General features: G+C 44.7%; 1 protein-coding gene across 1 annotated transcript; it reads left to right on the top strand.

Annotated features, from left to right (window-relative positions):
- The first annotated feature begins 3672 nt into the window (after positions 1 to 3672).
- On the top strand, positions 3673 to 26043 carry ATP6V1A (ATPase H+ transporting V1 subunit A). Its single transcript, XM_079960268.1, has 15 exons — positions 3673 to 3804; positions 11160 to 11258; positions 12636 to 12764; positions 13846 to 14060; positions 14230 to 14367; positions 15186 to 15337; positions 15960 to 16122; positions 16797 to 16905; positions 17516 to 17638; positions 17749 to 17863; positions 19306 to 19369; positions 20671 to 20874; positions 21368 to 21462; positions 22231 to 22402; positions 23745 to 26043. Exons 2-15 carry the CDS (start codon positions 11177 to 11179, stop codon positions 23835 to 23837), a joined length of 1854 nt encoding a protein of 617 aa, XP_079816394.1. The 5' UTR covers positions 3673 to 3804; positions 11160 to 11176; the 3' UTR covers positions 23838 to 26043.
- The last annotated feature ends 352 nt before the right edge of the window (positions 26044 to 26395 follow it).

Raw genomic sequence — 26395 nt, 5'->3', positions numbered from 1 at the left:
ATAAAAACAGAGTTAGGAAAGGGATGCAGAGGGGGAAGATGCTGCACTGGCTGGAGGGGGTGTTAAGCAGCACGTCGGGGCGGCTGCCGCTCTGGTGCGAGGAGTTCCATCGGCCCTTCCCCGCCCAAGAGGGAGGGAGGGAGAGAATCTCGCCCACACCGCCTGCGAGCCCGGCATGAGGCAGTTACGGCACCACGGCAGCCGCTGAAGCGCCACTCTTCTGCATCCTGAGCCGGGCAAGCATAACAGTTTTTAGGAGATGTCTAAAAGAAGGCAGAATTTAGAACATAAAAACAGCCTGCTGGATCAGGCTAGTAACCCACCTGGACCAGCAACCTGTTCTCACAGTGGCCAATGACATGCATGCGGGAAATCTGCAGGCAAGATTTGAGAACAAGAGTGCTCTCCCTTCCTGTGGTTTCCATAAACTGGTATTCAGAAGCATGGCTGCCTCGCAACAGTGGATGCAGAGAGGGGAGAAAAACTCTCCTCTCTCCACGCCATGCATAATTTTATAAACTTCTATCATGTCGCTCTCTTGCATTTTCATTAAACCAAAAGGTCCCAAATGCTACAACCTTTCTTCATAGGGGAATCGCTCTATGCCCTTTTCTTAACTTTTCCAACCCTACAATAGCCTTTTTGAAGTGAGGCGACGAGAATTGTACTGAGGCATCTAATCATAGCCTGCATTTTAATCAAGGCTTATATTTTTTGATCAAGGTTGTATCTTAAAAATGAGCTCAAATTCACAAATGTTTCATGCCAGGCAGGAACTAGGCTGGCTAAGATTTTGGCAGATGTTCATCCTCTTGGCCAGAGAGGCCCTCTGGTTTATTGCAGTCATAAAAAGGCTGAGAGTGAGGTCGCTGACCTTGCATGTTACAGAATACAATTAAGCTGCAATTAAGTTGGTAAATAGTAAGAATTATTGTGCCTCCCGTTAGAGACTTGAGCCACATTTTCCTAAGGGCAAGAGCTAATGGAAATAGGGAAAGGGGGGCTTCTCTCTGAAGAAAGTGTTTTTAAGTTTTTTCTTACTTTGAAAATGTCTTTGCTTATAAAAAAACTATATATGTTATGTATTAAATATATTGGCTTAAATGTAATTATGCAAAGGATTTAAGAAATGGATTCTTATTTCATATAGTTGTAAGAGTTGTAACTATCCTGAAATTAAGTCAGCCATCAGCCCAGCCCCCTGTCAGGCAGGAAAACACCATCAGAGCACTCTAGACATGTGGTTGTCAGGCTTTTGTTTAAAGGAACCTCCAAAGAAGGAGATCTTTCCTTGATGATGCGTACACAAGATCTCTGACACCTGTTTAAAATAGAATTAGCCACCATCTGTTTTAGCCATCTGCTCTATTTTAGAATTAAGGGGGCAAAGATGATTTGGTAATTAAGGTGCCTTGTAGAGGTTAATGGCTATTTGTTTGCCAATTATAAATATAGCTTTTTATTTCCCATAAAAGGCAAAAGGAAATGGGTGTATCTTTTGTGATTGGTTCTAGCAAACAGCCAATAGGAATTTCAACCAGGCTGATTGGACAGAGGCAGCCAAAGGAGGAGCAAGGGGGCTGGATTAAGGAAATATAAGTGCTGGCCAGAATGGCAGGAGGCCAGGCCAGAGCTTGGTAACCATATACCACTGTGCCTCTCATTTATTTGTCTGACAAATAAATTATTATTTTAATTTCTCTATTGCTGCGTTGAATATTTCATTCCAGCTAAGCGTTAACCACAAGCAGGGTGCTACAGTACAGTCTTCTAAATGCGGTTGTACCATATATTTGCATAAATGCTATTATGATATTGGCAGTCACCTTCAAATAGTGGAGAGTTTCCATTTATTTTTAAGGGAAACACTCTGTTCTGCCAAAGAGAAGTTTAAGAATGGCTTCTCAACAGGAATCAAAAAATGGGTTATCTAGGTGATGAGATTTGTCTCTCAGATTCTATTTTTGTGCTCTTATCACCGTGCACGTTGCAGAATTGGCATGTGACCATGCTTGCGTTTCTCATGTAAATGGCAGAAGACATGATAAATCAGTAAGTAATAGGTGTCTGAACCTGAGTGAAAGCCTGATAGCTTTTTCTCAAGCAGAAATGAAAGCTATCAGTATGAAAATTCAGGATTTTACATGACATCACCTGCCATTTTCTGCCTGTGTCTAATCCCCAATCTGCAAAAAAGATTTCACTGGTATATTACAGAGCTGTTTTGAAACACTCTCACCCCCAGTTTGACTCCATTCTGCACTATTAACAGTGGAATACACCGCAGGGCTGTCACAGCCCCTCCCTTATTTGCAACATGGGATCATTTCTTGCATTTATGTTTTTGTTTTTGAAAAACAACTTTTGTTTTTACAGTATATTACTACCAAAAGACTTCCCCCAGTATGACCACTGAACGCAATGCCTTCCAAAGAGCTTTAAAATCCAGGAGAGATTCTTGTGAGAAGCTGAAATATACTCTCTTTAGAGACTTTCTTTGCTCCTCCTTCAAGGCAGAAAAGTTATATTAACATAAAAGTGGGGGAGAACTCTGTGCTGATTGGCAGGGGGTTGGACTCGATGGCCCTTGTGGTCTCTTCCAACTCTATGATTCTATGATTCTATGATCATTTTACATATGACAAGTGAAAACTCACAATGACTAAACTGCCCCAGCACAGACAAACAGCAGTGTCAACATCAGCTAAGGTTTTTTTTCCTCCCTGTTAAATTACACTTTGCATTCAATGCATATTTAATTAAACTTGTGTAGGCATATGCAGTGCTTTTTTTCTAAAAAAAATGTTTAGGGGTACTCTCATTTTGACTAAAAAACCCCACCATTTTATAGTTCAAATCGTGAAAAATAAATACATTCAATGGACAAAAGTACAAAGATTCACAAAACGTTTAGGGGTATGTGTACCCATGTGTCCCCCTAGGGAAAAAAGCACAGTTTTGCTTTTGAATTTATTTTGGGAGGGCCATTTCCCAATGTTTAAAAACATAATTTTTTAAAAAATGTTCACACGAAATGAGCTTTTTAAATATGGGGAATATGGAGGGGGGAATATGCAGAGCTGGAGATATGCACAGATAAACACTTCCTGGGGGTGAGAAAACAATGGTCCCAAATATGCATAGTCTGCCACCTGACATTGCCTGGAGGAAAGGCTGATCAGAGCCATTTGACAGGATTAGGGTCTTGACACCTTGAGGGATTATGGAGGACAGGGGAGGGGTGATGGAGTCCGAGAGAAATTGAGCAAATATATTGTAGCGAAGAAGGTGAAGAAGACATGCCCCCCCCCTTTCACTGCTTCTTTTATTTGGGCGGCGCACTCTAGCCTTCAAGCAGCTGTGATGAAATCCTGGGTTTCTCCCGACGGGCAGCTGTCACTCCCATCCCTCTGCGGGGAAGTTTTTTCAATGGCGCGCCACGCGGACCCGGAAGCTCGTTCTCTGGCCGGACGATGCGCACCTCTGCTCTTTTCGTCCCTCTGCGGGGCTAAACCCCCGTCTGTGAGGCAAAGCCGTCAAGGCCGGAAAAAAAACGCCCCGACGTCCCCTGATTGACTTTACGCCATTTTCCCACCCCGGAGGAGCGAGAGACGCGGCCCAGCGCGCAGGCGCCGCGAGAAGGTCCTCCCAAGCCCGAGAGGCTCGAGGGGAAGTGCTCTGGCGTCACTTCCGGGGGCGCCTGCCGGATTAGTCCGCCGGGGAAAGGGCGCGTCGGCATTCGGTGGTGGGTCGCCTCCTGAGTCGCTGCGCGCGGAGCTGCTCCAGTCACTCGACCGAGGCGAGGTGAGACGCCTCGCCGCCCTTCCCTCCCTCCCTCCCTCCCTCCCTCCCTCGAGACCGGCTTCATTCCCGCCCCGTCAGCCCTTCTCCCCCCTCGGGCTGAAGGGCGCCTTTCTCTCGGGGGCCCCTCAGAGAGGGCGGAATCTCGCCCCCCAGGGAGGAGCCAGAGCTCAGCACCTCCCTGCTCACCTCCGTTGTTCTTCTTCCGTCGTGTCCTGGCTGTTGGCGTAGGGCCAGAGAGAGTCCGTACTGGGTGTCTCACATTGCTTGAGATGGGATTTCTTGAATTAATAATTTAAATTGGAATACAGGAAGGGGAGGTGTGAGGAGGTCTGAGAAACAAGTGAAATGAAAATAAGTAATTGAAATTTTATGTGTTCTTTTTTAATTGTCTCTTTTTAAGTTTTGGATTTTTGTATTTCTGTTATTTTTTGTCTAATTTTTGCTTTTGTCTCGTTTTTGAAAATGCAAATAAACATTTATTAAAAAAGAAGAAGAGAGAGATGTGCTGCACCACTGCAAGGTTTAACTCTGCAATGAAAGCCCTGCCATTCCAAACTGGGCAAGAATCGGGGGGGGGGGGTGTCAGTTTCCTATCCAATCACTGACTTCACTGAGAGGGATAATACTTGAGCTGGCAAATGTTGTTGTTGTTGTTGTCATTTAGTTGTTTAGTCATAACCCCCTGGACCAGAGCACACCAAGCCCTCCTGTCTTCCACTGCCTCCCACAGCTTGGTCAAACTCATGCTGGTAGCTTCGAGAACACTGTCCCACCATCTCGTCCTCCATCATCCCCTTCTCCTTGTGCCCTCCATCTTTCCCAACATCAGGGTCTTTTCCAGGGAGTCTTCTCTTCTCATGAGGTGGCCAAAGTCTTGGAGCCTCAGCTTCAGGATCTTTCCTTCCAGTGAGCACTCAGGGCTGATTTCCTTCAGAATGGAGAGGTTTGTTCTTCTTGCAGTCCATGGGACTCTCAAGAGTCTCCTCCAGCACCATAATTCAAAAGCATCCATTCTTCGGCGATCAGCCTTCTTGATGGTCCAGCTCTCACTTCCATACATCACTACTGAGAAAGCCATAGCTTGAACTATACAGACCTTTGTCGGCAGCTTTTTAAGATGCTGTCCAGGTTTGTCCTCACCTCTAGGCCAGTTCAAAAAAATGGGGGGGGGGGCTTATATGCTTGTGTTTTGGGTGCTTGTTTCTGATGAGATGGCACCAAACAGTAGGGCAAGTCTTGTAATCAAACGGAAACAAACAAACGAAAACACCCTACAGCTGGTCACTAACCTATCCTCATATTTATTTGTACCCCACCTTTCTCCCTGATGGGACTCAAGGTGGCTTACAGAGAAAAACAGGATGAAAACTCCTATCACCACAGAGGTGGGGCATTTCCCTCCTCTGAAATCCTTGCCTCAGTTATGTCTTGGCTGTTTTAGTTATGAATCTGTGGTTGAGGAGCTTAGGGGGTTGTTGTTCTGTAAATAAGACTCGCTTCCTGTATTCATTCACTTGTTTGCACTTTCACGTAACAATGCGGTTGACATTTTGATGTGTTGCATGAGGCCTAATAATGAATTCATGTGTGGTGGAGAGGTGCATAAATGAGAACTGCAGCAAGCTACTACCCATGTGCAGCCATGAAAACAAAATACTGAATTTCTCCCTCTTTTTCTATCTTCTGGCTTTTGTTCAGGTTCAGTTCAGATACTATGCAGTGCCGGATTTACGTATAAGCTAAACAAGCTGTAGCTTAGGGCCCTACTCTCTTGGGGACCCCCAAAAAATTTAAAGGGAAAAAACCTGGTTGTACATTTCCAAAATATGAAATAAAAAACAGGCTCCTATGATGCAAGTAATGGGCTCGCCTGCTCCCCAGTTTGCTCATTTCTTTATATAGGGTGCCTGCATTCTGCATGTGCAAATGGATTTAGATACCTATTAGGTCCATAAATCACCATACAGCATAAATTCAACACAAAAAACAGCGACAATTTGTTGTTGACCAAAGACAGCTGGACATATAAAGAGCCCCATTACCTTCAGGAGCTGAGGGCCTCATCAAACCTAAATCTAGCCCTTATACCATGCCAAACTACAGCTAAGAATGTTTAGCTGTGATAGGAAGTCTGAATTGACAAACCATAGTCTGCAATTACCTGTTAATCCAAAAATAGAAGCGTGATTGGAGGCAGGCTTGCAATCCATCATTTGCACTGGCTATATTTTGGTGTGGTGTCTGAACGAGCTTAAGCTGAGAGAACAGAAAATGAAAGATGAGAAGCTTCTCTAAACCCTGGTTTGCTTATTGTGCATTTGGAAATTGAAAATGTGGGCTCTTAAATTGATAGATGTAATCTTACTTTATATTAATATCTGAACAGAGCCTTACGTAATTAGAAAACATATTCTGCCTTTTTTGGTACAGTTTCTCTTTATGCAGGTGATCCAAAATTCATTTTAAAAAGACTGCACAGTAATATGCAGTATGTAATATGTTCATACATTCCCCCTCCCCCATTTAAACACCACTGGCTTCCTATGGTGTAATTAATTGTTCCTGTATATGGAAATAGCTGCTTGAGTTCTAGTTCCTGTTATCTTAATAAAGTTCAATAGAGAAAAAATTGAGAAGTGGAGGAAGTAACGTCAATATTTTCCATCAACTTAATTCTTAATTTGCCTTGGGAAAATTGATTCTCCTTTAGTTGCAAAGCAGTTTGTTTTATGGTAGAATGGAACAACTCAAGCCAAGCAATAGACTTAAGAGAATAATTCATGTATGTTTCACTGTTAGTCACTCACTGTTAATCATTCTTTCTGATCTAACTAGTGTGTCTGGGTTGGGGCGAAGTTTGAACCAAACTAGAAAGATTAGGTTTGGTCTCTTCTGAAACAATTGTCTGTAGTGTTGTGTTGCAGGAGAACGGTTTGGTCCTCTGTCAATGCATATAGCCCCAATTATTCAAATAGTCTGATACTGAATGCTGAAGGAGAAGGAGAGAACTTTTTCTATGTGGGAGTTTGAACCAGCTTTTTAATTATAAAGGAGAGGGCAAAATGCATAATAGACAATTGTATCACAATAGTTCACACCACCAAATTTGTACTTGAAGTCATTAAAGGAAGAATGTGGTTCAAAATGTGTATATGATGGCTTGGATTTACCGTATTTTTCACCCTATAGGACGCACTTTTCAACCTCCAAAAATGAAGGGGAAATGTGTGTGCATCTTATGGGGCGAATGCAGGCTTTCGCTGAAGCCTGGAGAGCGAGAGGGGTCGGTGTGCACCAACTCCTCACGCTCTCCAGGCTTCAGGAAGCTATCCGCAAGCCTTGGGAGCCCGCGGGAGTTCCTGCCGGGCTCCCAAGGCTTGCGGACAGCAGCCTGCAGCCCGAAACCTGGGGAGCACAGCAGAGCGCGCCCTGGGCTTCGGGCAGATATCCGCAAGCCTGGGGAGACCAGCGGGAACTCCTGTGGGCTCCCAAGGCTTGCGGATAGCTTCCTGGAGAGCAGCCTGTTCTGGGGGCTGGGGTCAGGGGAAGCTTGGGTAGTACAGTGGAGAATTAGAGCTATCCTCCCCTAAAGACTTGGAAGAATCAGGCTTGCTGATTGGGTCATTCAGTTGTCAGGATGTTCCTTAGCTTTAGGCAGTGTTTATATTTTTGTATTAGGATTATTAGCAAAGTACAGTGGTACCTTGGTACTCAAACAACTTGGAACCCAAACACTGCAAACCTGGAATAAGTGTTCCGGTTTTCAGAACGTTTTTCAGAAGCTGAACATGCTCCATTTTGAGTGCCATGCTTCCGATTTGAGTGCCACACTTCTGTTTTGAGTGTTTCACTGCAGTCTGTCTCCTTTTGCTATTTATTTTGCATTTTTGTTTCTGCAGCTCTCTTTTTTTGTGACTGTGTGGAACCCACTTCAACTACTGCTTGATTGATTGTGTAACTGCAGTATATCGTTTATTGCTTTCATTTTATGGATCAATGGTCTCATTAGATAGTAAAATTCATGTTAAATGGCTGTTTGAGGGGTTGTTGTTAATTGTCTGGAGCGGATTAACCAGTTTTGCATTACTTTCTATGGGAAAGCGCCCCTTGGTTTTGGAATGCTTTGGTTTTGGAACAGACTTCCGGAAAGGATTAAGTTTGAGAACCAAGGTGCCACTGTAGTAACGGGAGGGGGCAGCTTCTTTTGTTACATAGCAACCCCTCATGAGCAGCAAGGTTTTGTAATAAAATATGGATGCCCTCTTTGGTATAAGCTGAAAGCACATAAAGTCCACCTTGCTGCAACTAAGCAGGTCTGGACCAGTGCCTGGTTGTGTCACCACATTTGTTCATATATGATTGCAATAATGTGTGGAATTAGTGTTTTACAGCTCAAAAAAATATTCTGAGCGAATGTGTGGGCAATGTTTCTGCCATACTTGGACTTAAAGGAACATGGGTGGCGCTGTGGTCTAAACCACTGAGTCTCTTGGGCTTGCCGATCGGAAGTTCAGCAGTTGGAATCCCTGTGATGGGGTGAGCTCCCGTTGCTCTGTCCCAGCTCCTGTAGCCTAGCAGCTCAAAAGCACGCCTGTGCAAGTAGATAAATAGGTACCACTGTGGCAGAAAGGTAAACAGTGTTTTCATGCACTCTGGCTTCCGTCATGGTGTCCCGTTGCGCCAGAATCAGTCTAGTCCTTCTGGCCACATGACCTGGAAAGCTGTCTGCGGACAAACGCCGGCTCCCTTGGCCTGAAAGTAAGATGAGCGCCAAAAGCCTATAGTTGCCTTTGACTGGACCTAGACTGGACCCCTTTATCTAGGGGTCCTTTACCTGGACTACAGTTTCATAAGGTCTCCAGATCCCCATTCTTGCCCCACAAGGTAATTGCTGCAGTTAAAGTCAGTGGACTGGAGAGTGACTCATTAGTTCTGCAGAAGTGAAGAATGCAATAAAACAGAGGCATTTTATTTTCTGACTTGATCATTTTATAAATGGGCTCTTGAGATAGCAAAAAACAGTGTGTGTCTTTTGGGTCTTGCCGAAGCACGGAAACAGCTTGTGACTGAGAGTTGATTTTGCTTTCAGCCTCAGCACAATGGAGTGTGTTGAAATTCAAAAAGAGCACATTTTAAATTTAGTTGGGCCTTGAGCAACGTGACTTGCTATTGCAGCAGTCCTTTTTGGGAGGGATGAATGACTCATCTGGTCAGCTGACAATCTTTTCTTTGCTCTGTCTTCCTGAAATGCCTTCTTTCCTATCTTTTCGGAGCCAGGAAGGCAAATCATTTGCTTTTTCCTGATTTCTTAGAGCTTGTGTTTGGATTCCTTCATAAGACTGTGGATATAGTTTTTTGCGGCTTCCCCTAAGGTATGGACCTTTTAGTATTTTGCCATGCATTGCTTTCTGGGCGATTGCTTCGGACGAGAATCTTGATTGCGACACACATGTGATTTTAATTTCAAACTGTTTCAGATTTTGTTGCAAAAAATTCAGTCTTTTTAAAAAAACATTAGGTCAAAACATATTGGACGCCCCAGTGTGAGCTGAACAAGGTAACTCTCTTGTTAGGCGTTGCACTGTAAAATGGTTATTTGGTTTGGCTAAAATTGATCTCAGGCAATCAACATGCCATGTTATGGGTGAAAATGTGTTTTAAATTTAATGTAGCAGAATTCTTTAAAGAATGTAGTAGAAATGTGTGTACAGTATTCAACTCTGCAACTCCCATTTGCTAATCTCCAAAACAGTGTGTAACCTTTGTATGTGGATAGCTTCATAAAATAGTGGAAATGTTAAAAACAGGTTTAAGGGAAAGAGGAACCCACTGAAAGGGTCAAAACCCAAATATGTTACCATAATATACTCCCTTCTTGTTTATGGGCAGAGTGTTTTCTCACAGTGCACTAATTATTCATAGTTTTTCTCCGCACCCTCTGTTCTGGAGTAACTCCTGAATTATTCTTTGGAGGGGGGAAAGTTTGTATATAAATGCAATAAATAAGCTCATCTGCTTAAGAAAGGGGGACCAGCCAGATGGAAATGTCATTCGCCAACCGGGCAACCAGAGATCTCCCAGGTGGTGGTGACTGGACCCACGCCAGGAGCAAAACGCACCTGGCGCTTGGCTAATTTCTAACACTTGTTGGTAGCCAGGGTTGTATACGGCTATCTTGGTGATGCTTAAGATCAGCACAAAGGAAGCCTGCAGCAAATGTTTGAACCATAAGCACACTTATTTTGTAGCTATGTCTGAATAGTGTTGAGAGCTTCCTCAACACCAAATACATTCCAGGGCTGCTGAGCTAGCAGTTGTGATTGCATATTATGTACCCACAGATTTTCACAGATATCCTTCTTGAATGAATCTTTATTTGTGTCAGCCATCGGCCATAGCAACAAAACAGCAGTGCAATATACAAAGAACAGAAATAAAAAGTCAATTATATGAAACACACTTTAGGCTCCTGAATCAGCAGTCAAATAGTGGACCTTATTCTGATTGCCCCAGCTAAAAACCTTGCAACCTTTGCTGTCATCTGCTCCTCTTGATCTGCCAGGAGAAAGGACGCTGTGGCAGTGGTTAGGCGACCCGGAATGGACAATAAGAGAGGGGTGATCATCTCATTCCTCAAGTCTTTATAAAGAGTGCAAGCCAGAAGGGCATTCCACAGAGATCAGCAGCTAAAATAGGGAACGGAAAAGAATATTTACTGAGTTCTTTAGCACTCTGATTATTACATGGCAAGATTTCGTATACACTTCAAGATGCAGAAGAACCTTGGTATACAGTCCTACATAGTTACTCAGCTACTTAACTGACAGTTGTGGGGAGAACACAAGATTCAGACTCAAAAAGTGAGGGAATGCATGTAATGTGGGGGGGGGGGATTCCACTTTGTGCTAATTGTGGGGTGGCCTTGCTGTGATTTGATGTAGGCTAACCGAACAAAGGGACGTGGGTGGCGCTGTCGGTTAAACCACAGAGCCTAGGACTTGCCAGTCAGAAGGCTGGCAGTTCGAATCCCCGCACCGGGGTGAGCTCCTGTTGCTCAGTCCCTGCTCCTGCCAACATATCAGTTCGAAAGCACACCAGTGCAAGTAGATCAATAGGTACCACTCCGGCGGGAAGGTAAACGGCGTTTCCGTGCGCTGCTCTGGTTCACCAGAAAGCGGCTTAGTCATGCTGGCCACATGACCCGGAAGCTGTACACCGGCTCCCTCGGCCAATAAAGCGAGATGAGCGCCGCAACCCCAGAGTCAGTCACGACTGGGCCTAATGGTCAGGGGTCCCTTTACCTTTACCTTTAACCAAACATTCAAACTAGACTTTTCTCTCCCCCTTCTTCTCAGCTAACTGGACAGTAAAGATGGATTTCTCCAAACTTCCCAAAGTACGTGATGAAGACAGAGAGGATGCCTTTGGCTATGTCTTTGGAGTTTCAGGACCTGGTAAGTGCCCTTGGTATGTCTACTTTAAACGAGCAGCAGTGAAATGGTGCTTAGAAAGAAGCATCTTCCATAGTCGTGTCCAGGAGGGGCATGGTCTGAAAGCTCTGGACAGGATGATAGGAGTTATTTGGGAACCTGCATTCTTTCACCTGATAGAGTCCCTTAAATGCCCCCTTTCTCAAGGAAGAGCAAATCTGCATAGATTGATCCCACCCCCTGCTTTTGAGAAACATCAGGGCTTTTGTGACATTAGGAACCACCAGCCATCTCCTTTCTTGCTAGACTTTGTGGTTTTTCCAGCTTTCCATCTTTATGATTCTGTGACCTCATGACAGTATTCTCCTCTGCACACACACGAAAATTGCTCTACAAAGTAGCATGCCAGGGAGAAGGCTAGGCTAGAACCCTGCTTCCTGGCATCCACCTTTCTTTAAGGAAGGAACATACATGCATCATTCTAATTGTAGACCGCCTTTCCACAGTTCAAACCATTCTCGAGGCGGCTTGCAAAACGGAAATGAATAATTACAAACATGGCGAAAGTAGTTATAAAGCAAAGCATCAAAAAGTACAGAACCAAATTGAACATTTCCATATAAATCATAAGATCTAAAATAAAGATGCGAAGATTAATATCAATAGCAGCAACAACTGCTATCCCCACAAAACTCCCTAAATGACACCTCAGCCCACTCGTCTGCTCAACAGCCCCAGATTTTGTAGCTTTAGTAAGTCGGCCTCCACCCGCCCAGGCCAGTTGGAAAAGGCTAGCAAAACAGGGAGCAGGTCTTCCAGGACTCGCAGCCGAGAAGCCCAAACACGTGGTTACCTTACCACTTCAGTAATAGGAGTCTTTCATGCGTTACAGAAATATTTGGGGCTCTACTTCCAGTTGCAAACAAACACTATATCTGCAGAAATTTAAAAATGCAAAGCTACTGAATTGTCCCTTCCTTCCAACGGGAAGGGATCCGGGTGGCGCTGTGGGTTAAACCACAGAGCCTAGGACTTGCCGATCAGAAGGTCGGCAGTTCAAATCCCCGCGACAGGGTGAGCTCCCGTTGCTTGGTCCCTGCTCCTGCCAACCTAGCAGTTCGAAAGCATGTCAAAGTGCAAGTAGATAAATAGGTACCGCTCGGGTGGGAAGGTAAATGGCGTTTCCATGCGCTGCTCTGTTTCGCCAGAAGCGGCTTAGTCCTGCTGGCCACATGACCCGGAAGCTGTACGCCTGCTCCCTTGGCCAGTAAAGCAAGATGAGCGCCACAACCCCAGAGTCAGCCACAACTGGACCTGATAGTCAGGGGTCCCTTTACCTTTACCTACCAATGGGAAATCACAGTTGAACCTGCATTCATCTCTTTCTTTTGTTTTCCCTAGTTGTCACTGCCTGCAACATGGCAGGCGCAGCTATGTATGAACTGGTACGAGTTGGCCACTGTGAACTTGTCGGAGAAATTATCCGGCTGGAGGGGGACATGGCAACTATTCAGGTATATGAGGAAACCTGTATCCTTTTGGCTGTTGTGTGATTTCTGCCATTCAGGGGTATGTTGAGTGGAGTAAAAATGAAAACGGGATGATGACTTCAGTGGGAGCCAAGATCCTTGGTTTCAAGTAGTGGGTGCACTTGGTGTACCAGCCAAAGCTTCTGGGCCAAAGTTATTGCCTAGACACCAGAACACCATCCTTGCTCTGGCATTACTTTCAGATTGCTAGTTTGATCCCTAAGGGCAAGTGGAACCCCATCCATATTTGGAATAATCCTATCTGCCTGGGGAACTGAGCAATTCATTTTGTATTTTGTATTTTTTAAAAAACAAAAAACAAAACCCTAGCTCTTTTTTATTATTATTAAAGTTTTCTTGATTTACAATTGTATTTTGTATTTGAAATAGTAAAAATAAATAAATCACAAGTATAAACAAGTAAGCTAAACAAGGATTATGTGTAGAAGGTTAGAGAGACTCATATCACACTAGGTTTATCAGAATTATACAGTTCATTTTAGTATGGCCTGCGACTCATTTCCTTTTTCCCAGGAGGAGGCAAAAAGTAGCACCAACCTTTATTCTGCCCACCTTCAGAACCACATTGGCTTGCTAAACTCTCCGGGATGGTTTATGTTAAGTCAAAGACCTCTGGAGTTGAAACAACTTTGTTGCTATTCTCTGGAATGTCTGAAAATACAGTCGTGCCTTGGCTCCTGAACAAATAGGCTCCCAAACGATTGAAATCAGGAAGTGAGTGTTCCGGTTTTCGAACAATTTTTGGAAGCCGAACATCTGTCGTGGCTTCCGATTGGCTGCAGGACGCTCCTGCAGCCAATCGGAAGCTGCGACTTGGTTTTCGACCAGTTCCGGACTCTCGGAACGCATTCTGTTCGAGAACCAAGACACGACTGTACTTGCTGACTCACCAAAATTGTTTTTCTCCCTGCCAGAATGGGAGCCGTTGGCTGAAACCTGAGTTCCGTTGCAAGATGTTTTGTGTGGCCCACCATGAAGGGTCATTGGTTAGTGAACCAGTTAATACATTTCTAGTTAGCTTGGACACCCCTTCAGGATGCCTTCCTTAACCAGTTGTTCAGCTGGTGTTTCTGTAGGAGACCCCGTGCTTCGTACTGGCAAGCCCCTCTCGGTGGAGCTTGGCCCCGGAATCATGGGAGCCATTTTTGACGGTATTCAGAGGCCTCTGTCAGACATCAGCACTCAAACCCAGAGCATTTACATCCCCCGAGGAGTCAATGTGACAGCTCTGAGCAGAGATCTCAAATGGGACTTCTCGCCTGTCAAAAACCTGCGGGTAAGTTAACAGAGAACATGTTTGCTATTGATTGTATTTTGGCAGCGTTTTTGACCAACCTGAATTGACCCACTTTGCAGTTGGGTATCCATAATGTTTTTAGCGCATCTCGTACTGTGGACATATAATACCTCTGTATATGAGTATTAGCAGTTTCTTTGACTTGCAGGTTGGCAGTCATATCACAGGCGGTGATATTTATGGCCTAGTGACCGAAAACTCTCTTATCAAACACAAGATCATGTTGCCCCCGCGAAACAGGGGGACGGTGACATACATCGCTCCACCTGGGAATTACGACGCATCTGTAAGTTTTTCTGCAAATAATAAGTTTTTCTTCGCTGCTTAATGTTTTGTCCTTGCATGATGCTGGGTTTTGTGTGAACCTCTTCTGGCATGGTAGTACACTGGAGGAAACACTTCCCATTTCATAAATTTTTGCTCTTGCTCAAATGATGGAGTCTCTGCAGGTCTGTGTTTTAAGTTGGGGGAGGCAGTGGAGCTAGAGGAAAAACTCTGCTCTCATTCTCCCTTTTCCAGCACCTGCGTTCTTGCCTTGGCTGGGCTGGCTTTCCCAGCAGCCAGGACGTGTGTGTGTGTGTGTGTGTGTGTGTGTCAAAATTGGGCCTGATTAGGGAAGGAGGTGGTGAAGGTACGATAGACTCAACTTCACTGATACACTTAATGTGCAAGAAAAACTCCCATGCTCTGTTATGAGGCCATGCACTCTGTTATGCCCTCTGTATAGACAACTGTGGACCTTCCGGCAGATCTCCATATTCTACAAGCACTGTCTCAGCACTTGTGCAGAATATGCAGTCTCTTGGGCAGGGAAGAGGCAGGTTACCCGCCTTGGTAAAATTCCCTCTGTCTCTCCACCACCAGGGAGTCCTACTGACTTCCACAAATTCCTGGCAGATAAGGGTTGCTTGAGGGATGCCAAAATTGCTGTCATGGAGGCAGCTTGCAGAGGTGGCTTGACACAGGACCTACCACCACCAGCAGACCGCTTTGCTTCCTGTCTGCTTTGCTGAAGTCAGCAGCATGCCGTCGTCCTAGCTGACTTTTTGCCAGCAGAGCTTCCAGTACATCTTGTTTGTTCTTGGTTTCACCTCCCTCTTGCAGGATGTTGTGTTGGAGCTGGAGTTTGAGGGAGTGAAGGAGAAATTCACTATGGTCCAGGTCTGGCCTGTACGGCAAGTCCGTCCTGTCACAGAAAAGTTGCCCGCCAATCACCCTCTCTTAACTGGTCAGAGAGTCCTTGATGCCCTCTTTCCGTAAGTAGCAACAATGATTGCAAAGTCTGTTTTTTGCTGCTTCTTTTAGTAGAAAAGTTCTCCAGTTATGTATAGTAGAACTGTCACTGACAGCATAACTGGAATAACGGTATGTGCAATGCTTAGAGCACTAAAACCACAATAAAGATTTTAATATTAAAAAGCTGAAGATCTTTCTATTAATGCTGAACCACGTCTTCGGTTGTGTTTTCCGTTTAAATCATTGCATATAGAGGGGAAAGGGTTTGGGCAAGAACGAGCAACCTATACAGCCCATGCGAACTGCCAGTTTACATAGAAGCAAGAGCAAAGGTTTCTGTTTTTGCTATAACAGACCCATATTTCTTTGAAACATTTTTATTTCACTCTTTAGCTGAAAGCACTCCAAAGTGGCTTTCAAAGTTCATTAAGAGTGCTCACAGGGTACAGCTACTCTTCTGACATTTTAAATACTGCTGGAGTAGGGCAGGGTACCTTAAATGGTCAGATTCAACATGTCCTCTTTAAATCTTGGGGCTTGTGCCAGTTTTAAAATATATGTTGCACTTCTCTTCTATCTGTTTGTCCATTGTGTTTTTCCCTCCGAGTTAAAATACTAATCCAGTCTATATTCTTCCTTTAGGTGTGTTCAAGGAGGCACGACGGCTATTCCTGGGGCTTTTGGCTGCGGAAAGACTGTGATTTCTCAGTCTCTATCCAAATATTCCAACAGTGATGTTATCATATACGTAGGCTGTGGGGAACGAGGAAATGAAATGTCTGAAGTCCTCAGAGACTTCCCAGAGGTCAGTATTGGGTATGGAAATGCTGTTCAAGCAAAACGTAGACGGTGGTCTTCGTGCCTCAATGCAGTTGTAATCTAAGCAAAGTATGTGGATTTGGGGAGGGCATTAATGTCCAAGTCGATTTAGCTTGACTTAAATTGAGTAAACAAAGCTATAAGGGGTAATCTTACTATTCCATTTTAGTTTTCTCCATAAACCGTGGAGCACATGTGAATAGGAATATAGGGCAGCCCTGAGTTTGGAAGTGAAATGTTGAAGCAGTCCAGTTAGGACTCTTGCTGTAATTGAATTTCAATGTCTGCTGATGACCCTTCATACCTACATTTAGAAGAATTCATGCCATTAGCCTTATTTAGATGTTCTGCTCTCATGTAAAACATAACACGTGAGCAGGGAGAGCGGGGGCTGAGTATGTTAACCTCCATCCTTCTGTTCTCATCCCCACTCACGGATAGCAAAGGTCTGGAGCAGGGTGCTTCATCTACCTGTGGAGGTTTTGTGTGCATGCTTCTGTCTGTCTGTCTGTCTGTTTTCATCATAGTTAAATATCATCATCTCTGATTTGGACCAATTAATTTGCAACCCTGTTATTTCTCCAAATTTTGTCAAATGTGCCTCTTACTGCCTGCATATTTTCCAGTGGATTTCCAGTCCTGTTTCTCTTGCCTTTGCAGCTGACAATGGAGGTTGATGGTAAGGTCGAAAGCATTATGAAGAGAACTGCTCTGGTAGCAAACACCTCCAACATGCCTGTGGCTGCCAGGGAAGCTTCCATCTACACCGGTAAGAGTTGAGAATACAAAAGGCTATTTGGGGCTCATGCATCTTTCCTGGTTTTTCAGCCAAAGGCAGTGCAGACAGTCCTTAAGTTTATCATTAAGGATTTTACTCTGTGCTTAAGACTTGCTATTTGCTGTAGAAGAGATTGGTGCTTGTGGTAAATTACCTCCCACTGGTTCTCCTTTGTGGTTTCTGCAGTCCCACTGCCTGGGCAGAGCCTCAGTTGGGAAGGTTTTGGAGCTAGACCAGAGTTTCGGCAGGTACCCTGTCTCCCTCCACCCCAGTGTCAGTGGCCTCTGTTCCAAATACTGGCGCTCTAGGCCCCTTCATTAGGATCAGAGATCCCCATTGTGCAGTTCAAGGGATGAGGACTGACATGGATATTTTTTTACATGCACCTTGTCTCCACCTCAGTATCTACCTCAGTTCCTCGCCCTCCCCTCACCATTCCAGAAGACATGTGCCCATCCCATGTGAAGAAATCGGGAGGCTGATGTACTCCCATAATCAGCCCCTAAATTACCTCATGTGAGCCGGAGAGATAGTATTGTCGGCCATCTTCCAAGGCACCCCTAGCGGCCCCCTCTGACCTGCAATTCTTGTTCTTTTGTAGGGATCACCTTGTCTGAGTATTTCCGCGACATGGGCTACAATGTCAGTATGATGGCTGACTCTACATCCCGATGGGCGGAGGCCCTTCGAGAAATTTCGGGACGCCTCGCTGAGATGCCTGCTGGTAGGCCTTCCGCTTCTGACGACCGCCTTGGGAGGTTTATCCAACAAGGCCCTGATCCTTCCTGTGGTTGGGGAAGCTAACTTTCCATTTGTCTGTGTTGATGTCTGCAGATAGCGGTTATCCAGCCTATCTCGGCGCCCGCTTGGCTTCTTTCTATGAACGGGCCGGCAGAGTGAAGTGTCTGGGGAACCCAGAGAGGGAAGGGAGCGTCAGCATTGTGGGAGCGTAAGTGTGGCAAAGTCCCTTGGTCCTTCGTTTGCAAGGTCTGTCTTGTGCAAAGCAGAGCATTCCCTGTCTCCCGAGGAGCTACATAAGGAGGGCAAGTCAGAGGCTGGAAATAGATAAGTCAGGGTCAGATGTGGCACAAGGGTTTAGTCATAGGAAGCAAGGCAGGGAAGGCCAAGCCCAGGACTAGTCAGTGGAGGATGACAAAGCCAGAGGGAGACATTCAGTCTTCAGTTTGTTGATTCTCTGACCTGCTAGAGAAGGTGGAGTCCAGAGCAAGCTGCTTTAGTGGAACCAACTATGAAGCACCCATGTCAGAATTTGAACCTGTAGGATTACCATGCCATTTCTAGAGAATGCATGGGGATAACCACCCTATCTCTTTGTGCTTCTTCTTCAAAACAGGATAAAGGTCTTCAATTAGAATCTCATTAGTCTGACCCAGGCAGCTTTGATGTGTCTGTGTTACGGCTGCTTTCGCTGAGCCTACTTGATTTTCACTGCAGCTTCAAAAAAGGAGTAAGTCATGGATGGGGAACCTGTGGCCCTCAACAAGTCATTGGACTACAAGTCCCATCATTCCCAGCCAGCACTGGTCAATGGTCAGGAATGGTGGGAGTTGTTGTCAGATCAGCTGGAGGGCCGCTGGTTCCCTAAACCTGATTTAAATATTAGGAGTGCCTCTCCTTGTATCAACCTCGCCCTCTATCAAGATCTGCTGAAGAGGCCCTTGTTGTCCTACCTATTCCTGGAGCACATTGTGTGGGGATGGGGCCTTTTCTGTGGTGGCACCCCAACTATGGAACAACCTCCGTCACAAGATTTTGGCTATTTTCTGACACCACACAACCATCTTTATCCTTCCAGACTTATACTGGGCATTGCTCTAAAGAGTTGAAGAGTGTCACTGGGGGTGGATCTGATCCTGAGTCATAGACTGCTGTGGATCTGTTGTTTTTACTGAATTACATTTATTGTGTTTGATAATCTTCTTGCCAGGTGACCCGTTCTATGTTCCGGCTTCTTTAAAATATTTCGCTTTGATTTCATGGTTATGCTTTGAGTTCTTACGCGCCACATAGATACATTTTCATTGTGGTCTAGAAAGGAGTAAAATGATAAATGTGGCTTGAGTGTGTGTGTAACTGCACTGAATTAGTCTTAACCCTTGGTAGGGTACCAAGGACTGGGCTTATTTCTACAACATCTGGTTCATGCTAGACTATGATTTACAGCACTGCATCAAGGATGAAATCTGGGTTTGGTATTTTCCCCATCCCCTCGTCTCAGATTGTGTTTCAGAAGAAGTTGTGTGGTGGGTGCAAATCCGAGCACCGAGTTGCCAAGTCACACAACTGCCGTTCCCCATGAAATGTCTATTGCTGCTGTTCATGCCTCTCTCCCTCTCTCCCCCCCCCCCCTTCTTTCCTATCTGTGCTCAGTGTATCTCCTCCGGGCGGCGACTTCTCTGACCCTGTTACTTCTGCTACTCTGGGCATCGTTCAGGTAGGCTGAGATTCTGGTTCCTTAACCGAACGCCAGCTTCACTTCTCAGTGGTCTTCTGCTGCCTGAGCCCCGTGACTTGATTCATCTAGCCCAGCGTTGTCCACTATCAACAGTGGCTCATCGGGGTCTTGGCCAAATGCCTTTCTCTAGTGGTTGGGCAGCACTTATTTCTGGGAGTTACCTTCTCTTGGGCTGATGGGCAAGAGTCTCTAGCAAGTACCCCATTAAAGGGGAGTGGGGTCTTCCCTCCACCCCAAGACTGACTCTGCCTAGCTAGAGGGCAACAGAAGTTTGGCGTAGCGCATATCCAGGTCACAGGACACCTGAAAGGAGAGGGAGCTGATATTTGAGGGATTCTCTTTAACATCTGAATCGTGACAGGGCCATGCATTACCTGGGCTGATGGGCTAGGTGAGAGCCAATCATCTGAAATTGAATCCTTATGGTGAATGGTTCCTGGGTTCAAGAGTTGGGAAACTTCCTGTTTTGGATGGGGTTACACTCCCTCTTGACTGGGATGCAGGTGGCGCTGTGGGTTAAACCACAGAGCCTAGGGCTTGCCGATCAGAAGGTCGGCTGTTCGAATCCCCACGACGGGGTGATCTCCCGTTGCTCGGTCCCTGCTCCTGCCAACCTAGCAGTTTGAAAGCATGTCAAAGTGCAAGTAGATAAATAGGTACCGCTCTGGTGGGAAGGTAAACGGCGTTTCCGTGCGCTGCTCTGGTTCGCCAGAAGTGGCTTAGTCCTGCTGGCCACATGACCCGGAAGCTGTAGGCCGGCTCCCTCAGCCAGTAAAGCGAGATGAGCGCCACAACCCCAGAGTCGGTCATAACTGGACCTAATGGTCAGGGGTCCCTTTACCTTTACACTCCCTCTTATACATAGTTTCAGGATACCCCCAAGGTCAGTTGTAGTCATTAGATGACCTCAGCAGCAAGGAGTCAGCTTCAGTTGGTACGTCAACTGTTGGACGGTGTTAGACACTGAATGAAAAATGGCCTTTTTCGCTTGGGGGTTTCTCGACAGTTGATCTCTGGATCATGCGATTATACTGTTTATTGTTTTTAGTTTGTATCAGAAGTCAGTATTTCTTCTTTTAAAAACAATTTTTTTATCAGTAGTGATTTATTAATATTATCTGTAGGTGTGTATTGCTCTGCTGTATGTTTTAGAGACCTTGACCCCTGGTTATTTTAGAGTCTCTGACTTTCTTATTGCAAACTGCTTGGAGAGAGACCCGCATTGTGTAGCAAGCTGTCTGTAAGTAGACTAAATGAATAAAAGCCTGGTTGCTTGGCAGGTGTTCTGGGGCTTGGATAAGAAGCTTGCTCAGCGGAAGCACTTCCCATCTGTGAATTGGCTGATCAGCTACAGCAAGTACACGCGCGCTCTAGACGAGTACTATGACAAGCACTTCCCAGAGTTTGTCCCCTTGAGGACTAAAGCAAAGGAGATCTTGCAGGAAGAGGAGGATCTTGCAGAGATTGTCCAGCTGGTGGGGAAGGTGAGTAGAGGAGCGGCAGGGGGAGCGATGTTTTGGGGAGACATTTTTCCTCCATATTCTCAACTGCTATAGGCATGTCTGTGGGATAATGCAATACAGTCCAGCGACAATGCCTGCCTCTTGGCATCAATCGGATGGGTGAAGGACTTGGGCGAGGATAGCGGCAGGACTAAAACAGTTTAGTTAGCATCTAAAACAGTGGTAGGTGCTGGTACACAAATTATAAGTTATACGCTCCCTCTCAAAGGGGATTTTTCTCCCTTATTGGCAAAACAAGGCTTAGAGTGAGCAGTTAAGGACTGGCAGTGAGTAAATGAGAAGCGTCTGGAGATGTGGAAAAGTTATCAGAAGCCGGAACAGAAGTTGTAGTTGGGAAATATGGCGTACAGATGATTCAGTAACAGGTGGACTGGAGAATTTAAAAAAAAAAATGAACCTGTAACATCAGGAGCAGCAGGGAGCCAGGAAGGTAACGAGTCTCTTTCACTTCTAGGCTTCCTTGGCAGAAACAGACAAAATTACATTGGAAGTTGCCAAGCTCATTAAAGATGACTTCCTGCAACAGAATGGCTACACTCCATATGACAGGTTTGCAGCTATCTATTTTCACAAGAGTTTCTGATGTTCAGGAGCTGAAATGGGCACTGAAGAAGTAGACAGTGTTACACTAGACTTTTCCCAGTTAACTTTCATGGGGGAAGAAGGGCGTTAGAATTTTGGTTTCTTCCGGCAGCAGTTTGTTGTTCCATGACTCATCTGCTGCCGAGAATAAAATGTCAATTCCAGAAAGCAAGAGCAAGAACAGCTTTCAGATTTGCTTAGCTGCCCTGGAGCCTGTAAAAATATGTTGAGCTTATGGTAGTGTTATAAGAAAAACTGCTCCTTTTCCCTTATGGGGTATTCCAGAGCCCATATAGAGTCCTTAAGTGGGTTCCCTATTGGTAGGAAAAAACAGGGGCCACCCAGAGAATATTGAGAAGCAAAGCAGCTAGTAAGCCTGATCTTTATTAAAGGAACTGTTGCAACAGGGTCCCCGCTCACCACACGCAGGAGGGAGGAGAACCCTGAACAATGGTGCGCAAGGCCTTATATAGACTTTTGCCCACCCTGTAGCCCAAGACCACCTCCTGAAACATCATACATACATCACAGAAGGAGGCGGTCTACAGCAGAAATCCTGTCTGCCAGGATATCTGTTAATCGTCACTGATTGCCCTACCTGGGCAGCCTGGCCATTTTTTTGTGATGGTTAGTACTTTAGTTCCTGAGTCCAGGTCACAGGCTCACCCTATTCATTCACAAATGCGTCCTTAAGACAAACAGGACTTGCAAGCCTCCTCTGCTTTTTTCTGTTAGGTTCTGCCCATTTTATAAGACAGTGGGAATACTGTCCAACATGATCGCCTTTTATGATATGGCACGTCGAGCAGTTGAGACCACTGCCCAGAGTGACAATAAGATCACTTGGGCCATCATCAGAGAGAACATGAATGAGATTCTTTACCGACTCACATCAATGAAATTCAAGGTATGTCCTCTGCGTGAGGGAGAGTTACAGCAAAACAAACCGAGATTCCTTCTCCTGGCTGTGTTAGGCGGTCTCCATTTTTGGGTAGCGTGAGGACATTGTCAGAATGCCCCCTATTTAACTTGGCAAGCATTTGAGGCCCAACTTGGCAGTGTTGTGTTTTTATATTTAAGAGAAAACAAAAAGATGAAGTAGGCAATTTTCATATTCCATTCTCCACTCCCACTGCCAGCAGGTTATTGTGTCATAGAATTCTACTCAATAAATAAGCCAGAGCGGCTTCCAATGTATAGTTAGCAGAGTAAAAACTTAAAACACATTGCGGGATTCCACCAAAATAGACCAGAGGTAATTAATATTTAATCCAGCAGAGCTTTACTACTACTGAAGGCAAATGAGCATAATGGCCATTGTGTTATTATGTGGTCGTTTGACATGAGCTATAAAGTAAGATTAAAATTGTCTCCAGTTGATCCTTACCCCTTTTAAAAATAACAAAACTTAAGGAAAGGGCTACATTAGTGGTCACAAGCCATATTTCATTTATCAATTTGAGATCAGTGATTAGACTAGTCTTGCCATGGCCGCAGTTGGCTGTTTCTGGGATGAACATGGCTGTTGTCCACACTGACAGTTTTGCTTTTTTCTAGTCCATCCAGACAGTGGTTTAAAACTGTGTTACCTCAATCCAATGGGAAGAGGACAGTAGAATGCCTTCCACGTACAGTGGTACTTTGGTTCTCAAGCTTAATCCGTTGCGGAAGTCCGTTCCAAAACCAAAGCGTTCCAAAACCAAGGTGCACTTTCCCATAGAAAGTAAAGCAATCCGTTCCAGACGATTAACAACAACCTCTCAAACAGCCATTTAACATGAATTTTACTATCTAACAAGACCATTGATCCATAAAATGAAAGCAATAAACAGTGTACTGCAGACACACAATCAATCAGTCAATCAATCAATCAATCAATCAGTAGTTGAACTGGGTTCCACAAAGTCACAAAAAAGAGCCACAAAAATGCAAAATAGCAAAAACAGACAGACCTCAGCGTAACACCAAAATTGGAAGTGTGGCACTCAAATTGGAAGCGTAACACTCAAAATGGAGCACGTTCGGCTTCTGAAAAAAGTTCTCAAACCGGAACGCTTACTTCCAGGTTTACAGTGTTTGGGTTCCAAGTTGTTTGAGTACCAAGGCACCACTGTATTGATAAATGTAAGCTCATATATGGGCACTGGGGGTAGAAATTGCCTAGGAAGGAAATACTCCTGGCAACCTCCTTCCTGACAATGGACTACAAAGCCCCAGCAATTTCTGAGTTTCGGTCTGTCCAATTTCAGGACCCAGTGAAAGATGGAGAGGCAAAGATCAAAGCAGACTACGCCCAGCTCTTTGAAGACATGCAGAATGCGTTCCGCAGTTTGGAAGACTAGAGTCATGACTTTTCTGGAGCCCCAACTGAGTGTGTTCCTCATCTCCGTCTTCTTGCTTTTCCATGGATAGAAGATGCACACTTCGCTGAAGACTTCCTTTTGTCTTTGAAAACATTCCCATTTAGTTTGATAGCTGTGTGTTTGTGTGTGTAAATCTGAGCTTAAGAGCGTAAAACAGGTTTTGTAAAGGTCCCTTTGAGGTTGAAAGTCTCCTTTACCAGATTTGACCTCTTAGCCGGCAGTTTCCCTTTCTTTGGAAGAGAACCAGGGGAGCTCAAGAGTTTTTCTGGGAGAGAGAAAAAACCCACATATGCTGCTGTATATGTATAGATGGCATTGGGGCACTTGAACCCTTTTTCCTGGATTACTGCTGTTCAGTTGAGGCAATTCTGATGCATCAGAGATGGGATTTATTTATTGTACTTTAATGCTGCTGCTGCTGCTACCCTGAAAAAAAATCAAATCTATATTTAAAATCACTTAGCTACAATATTATTTCACTATTTTCCTGTTTCATCCAGTGTGTTGAAAATTTGCAGGCTTGTGGGGCAAAGAGTGCCCAGCAGCAATCTTTCTGCTCATCTTATCTTAAATTTTCCTTAAATACGGATTACATTTATTACTCACAGTCATGGATGCTTCCAGCTAGTAATGGGTTCCACTCTCTTCCTAGATCATCTCCACCCCCAAATACAGAAATTAAGTCACATCTCTGTGTGCTGCAGCTTAATATATATTTTCCCCTATATGCAGTGGGTTAAGGCAGAAACTTAATAATTGTTTGTCAGTGGGCCAAGGCAGCTGTCCTCTCCTCTGCCTCCTTGCCTGCGTTATTCTTTACAGTTACTGCAACGATTAAAGCAAAATTGGAAGCCACACATTTTTTACTTCGGATTTTTGTGTTTATTTCAATCACTGGAATAGCGGAACAGTAGTTCTTAACGTTATAGGGTAGGGATGGGGGTGGAGATGGGGAGATCTGGGGGAAAACTGGAAAAATTGGAGGGGATCCATTTTTCCCCCAAAGTCGTTTTTCTGGGGGGGGGGCAGCTTTGGGGGGGGATGGGGGTGGACCTAGTCCCCCCCCTCAATTTTTCTGATTTCCCCCCCGGCTTTCCCATCTCTAGATGGGGGAGCCTTTGACTGTCTGAATTTTACTGGACTCCATCTCCCATCAGTCTCAGGTAGCATGGCTGGTGGTTAGGAATGATAGCAGTTGTAGGCAGACAACAGCTGAGCCCATAGGTTTCCCCCTCGCTGTGGTGGAGTAAAGAATATAGAGAATTTGTCATTTTACAGAGCTGATGACTCTGGGACATTTGCTCTGCTAGTCTTGTCTTGCAGGACACTTGGGCAATATTGCTCAGTTACCTTCTAGTGTGCAGGGTAGTATTTTCTCACCTTGGAGAAGTTAGTTACTTTACCTAGTGCTCATGTTCCGATTACAGTTTCAATAATGAAGAAGAACCTTAGTTTTCACTGAATAAACATCTAGTGCCATCGTGTCACTGCTGCAAAAACACGGGTTCCTAGCAAAAAAACACCTAATGCCCCTTTGGGTGAGTTTCCTATTCTAAACAGCAGAAAACCTGCTTAGTTGCAGAATGGTTATAATTGCAGGTGACACTTGTACAAGTTAAATGCTCCATATCTCTCTCCACCCAAAAATAAAATAACATTGCCAGGAAGTTTCTAGGTTCCTAACCCCCAGGTATATCTTGTCTTTAAGTTAAATGCCAGTTAAAACCTAACTGCATCTTGACATTATTGTTGGTTCTGCATTGAGTGTCAATTTCCTCAAGCGTGGCGTATGAATGATTTGTGCAAAACCCACTTTTGCTGAAAACCTAATTGACTGTACTGTGCTGTAGCATTTCATGCCTATGAAACCGATAACTACTTTAAGAGGATGCTGTAAAATTTTACGAACTATATCTGAAATAAAGATGTCTATTTATTGTGCTGTACCTGCCTGAAACTGGCCAGTTCAGTTTCATATATATTTTGTCTCCTTGTTTTGTGTCTGTTTTTCAGTGTTAGAAAAATAACTTACTGTGCTGCTGCAAATTCTTGGTTCACCAAAAAGTGGAGGAATGGGACAAGGTGGGGAGGGGAGGGGAAGCCTGTATAGTAAGTACATTATCTGTTGCTAGAAACTGTGTATATTGTTGAAGTAACTGAGAATAAAAAATGGATTTAGAATATACTTGACCTGTCCTTCCTTATGTAGCAAAAATGTTCACTGATTTTTTTCAGCTAGACTGCTCAGCTTCCACTTAGTGATTAGTGGAAGAGATTTTTTTAAAAAGCCTGTTTAGCAAATCTGAGAGCACCTCGGTCCCCATGTTTTTGACATGACCCTTAAGATTGCACAGAAATCCTCTTAGTTCTGATGAATCAAGACCTCAAGAAGTGAAGGAAGTGTTTTGAGGGGCTCTCAGCTATGGACTTCCCCTCGTCCCAAAACTCATCAAAGTCTCAGAATGTATATCAAACTACTATTCAGCAAAAATAAAAACTAGCATGTTATGCATTCATAGTAGCTAGAACGGTCAGTG

This window comes from Podarcis cretensis, assembly GCF_951804945.1.
Source record: "Podarcis cretensis genome assembly, chromosome: 17".
NCBI lineage: Eukaryota > Metazoa > Chordata > Lepidosauria > Squamata > Lacertidae > Podarcis > Podarcis cretensis.
Note: the sequence above shows the minus strand (reverse complement) of the source record. Positions and strands in the feature narration are given on the sequence as shown.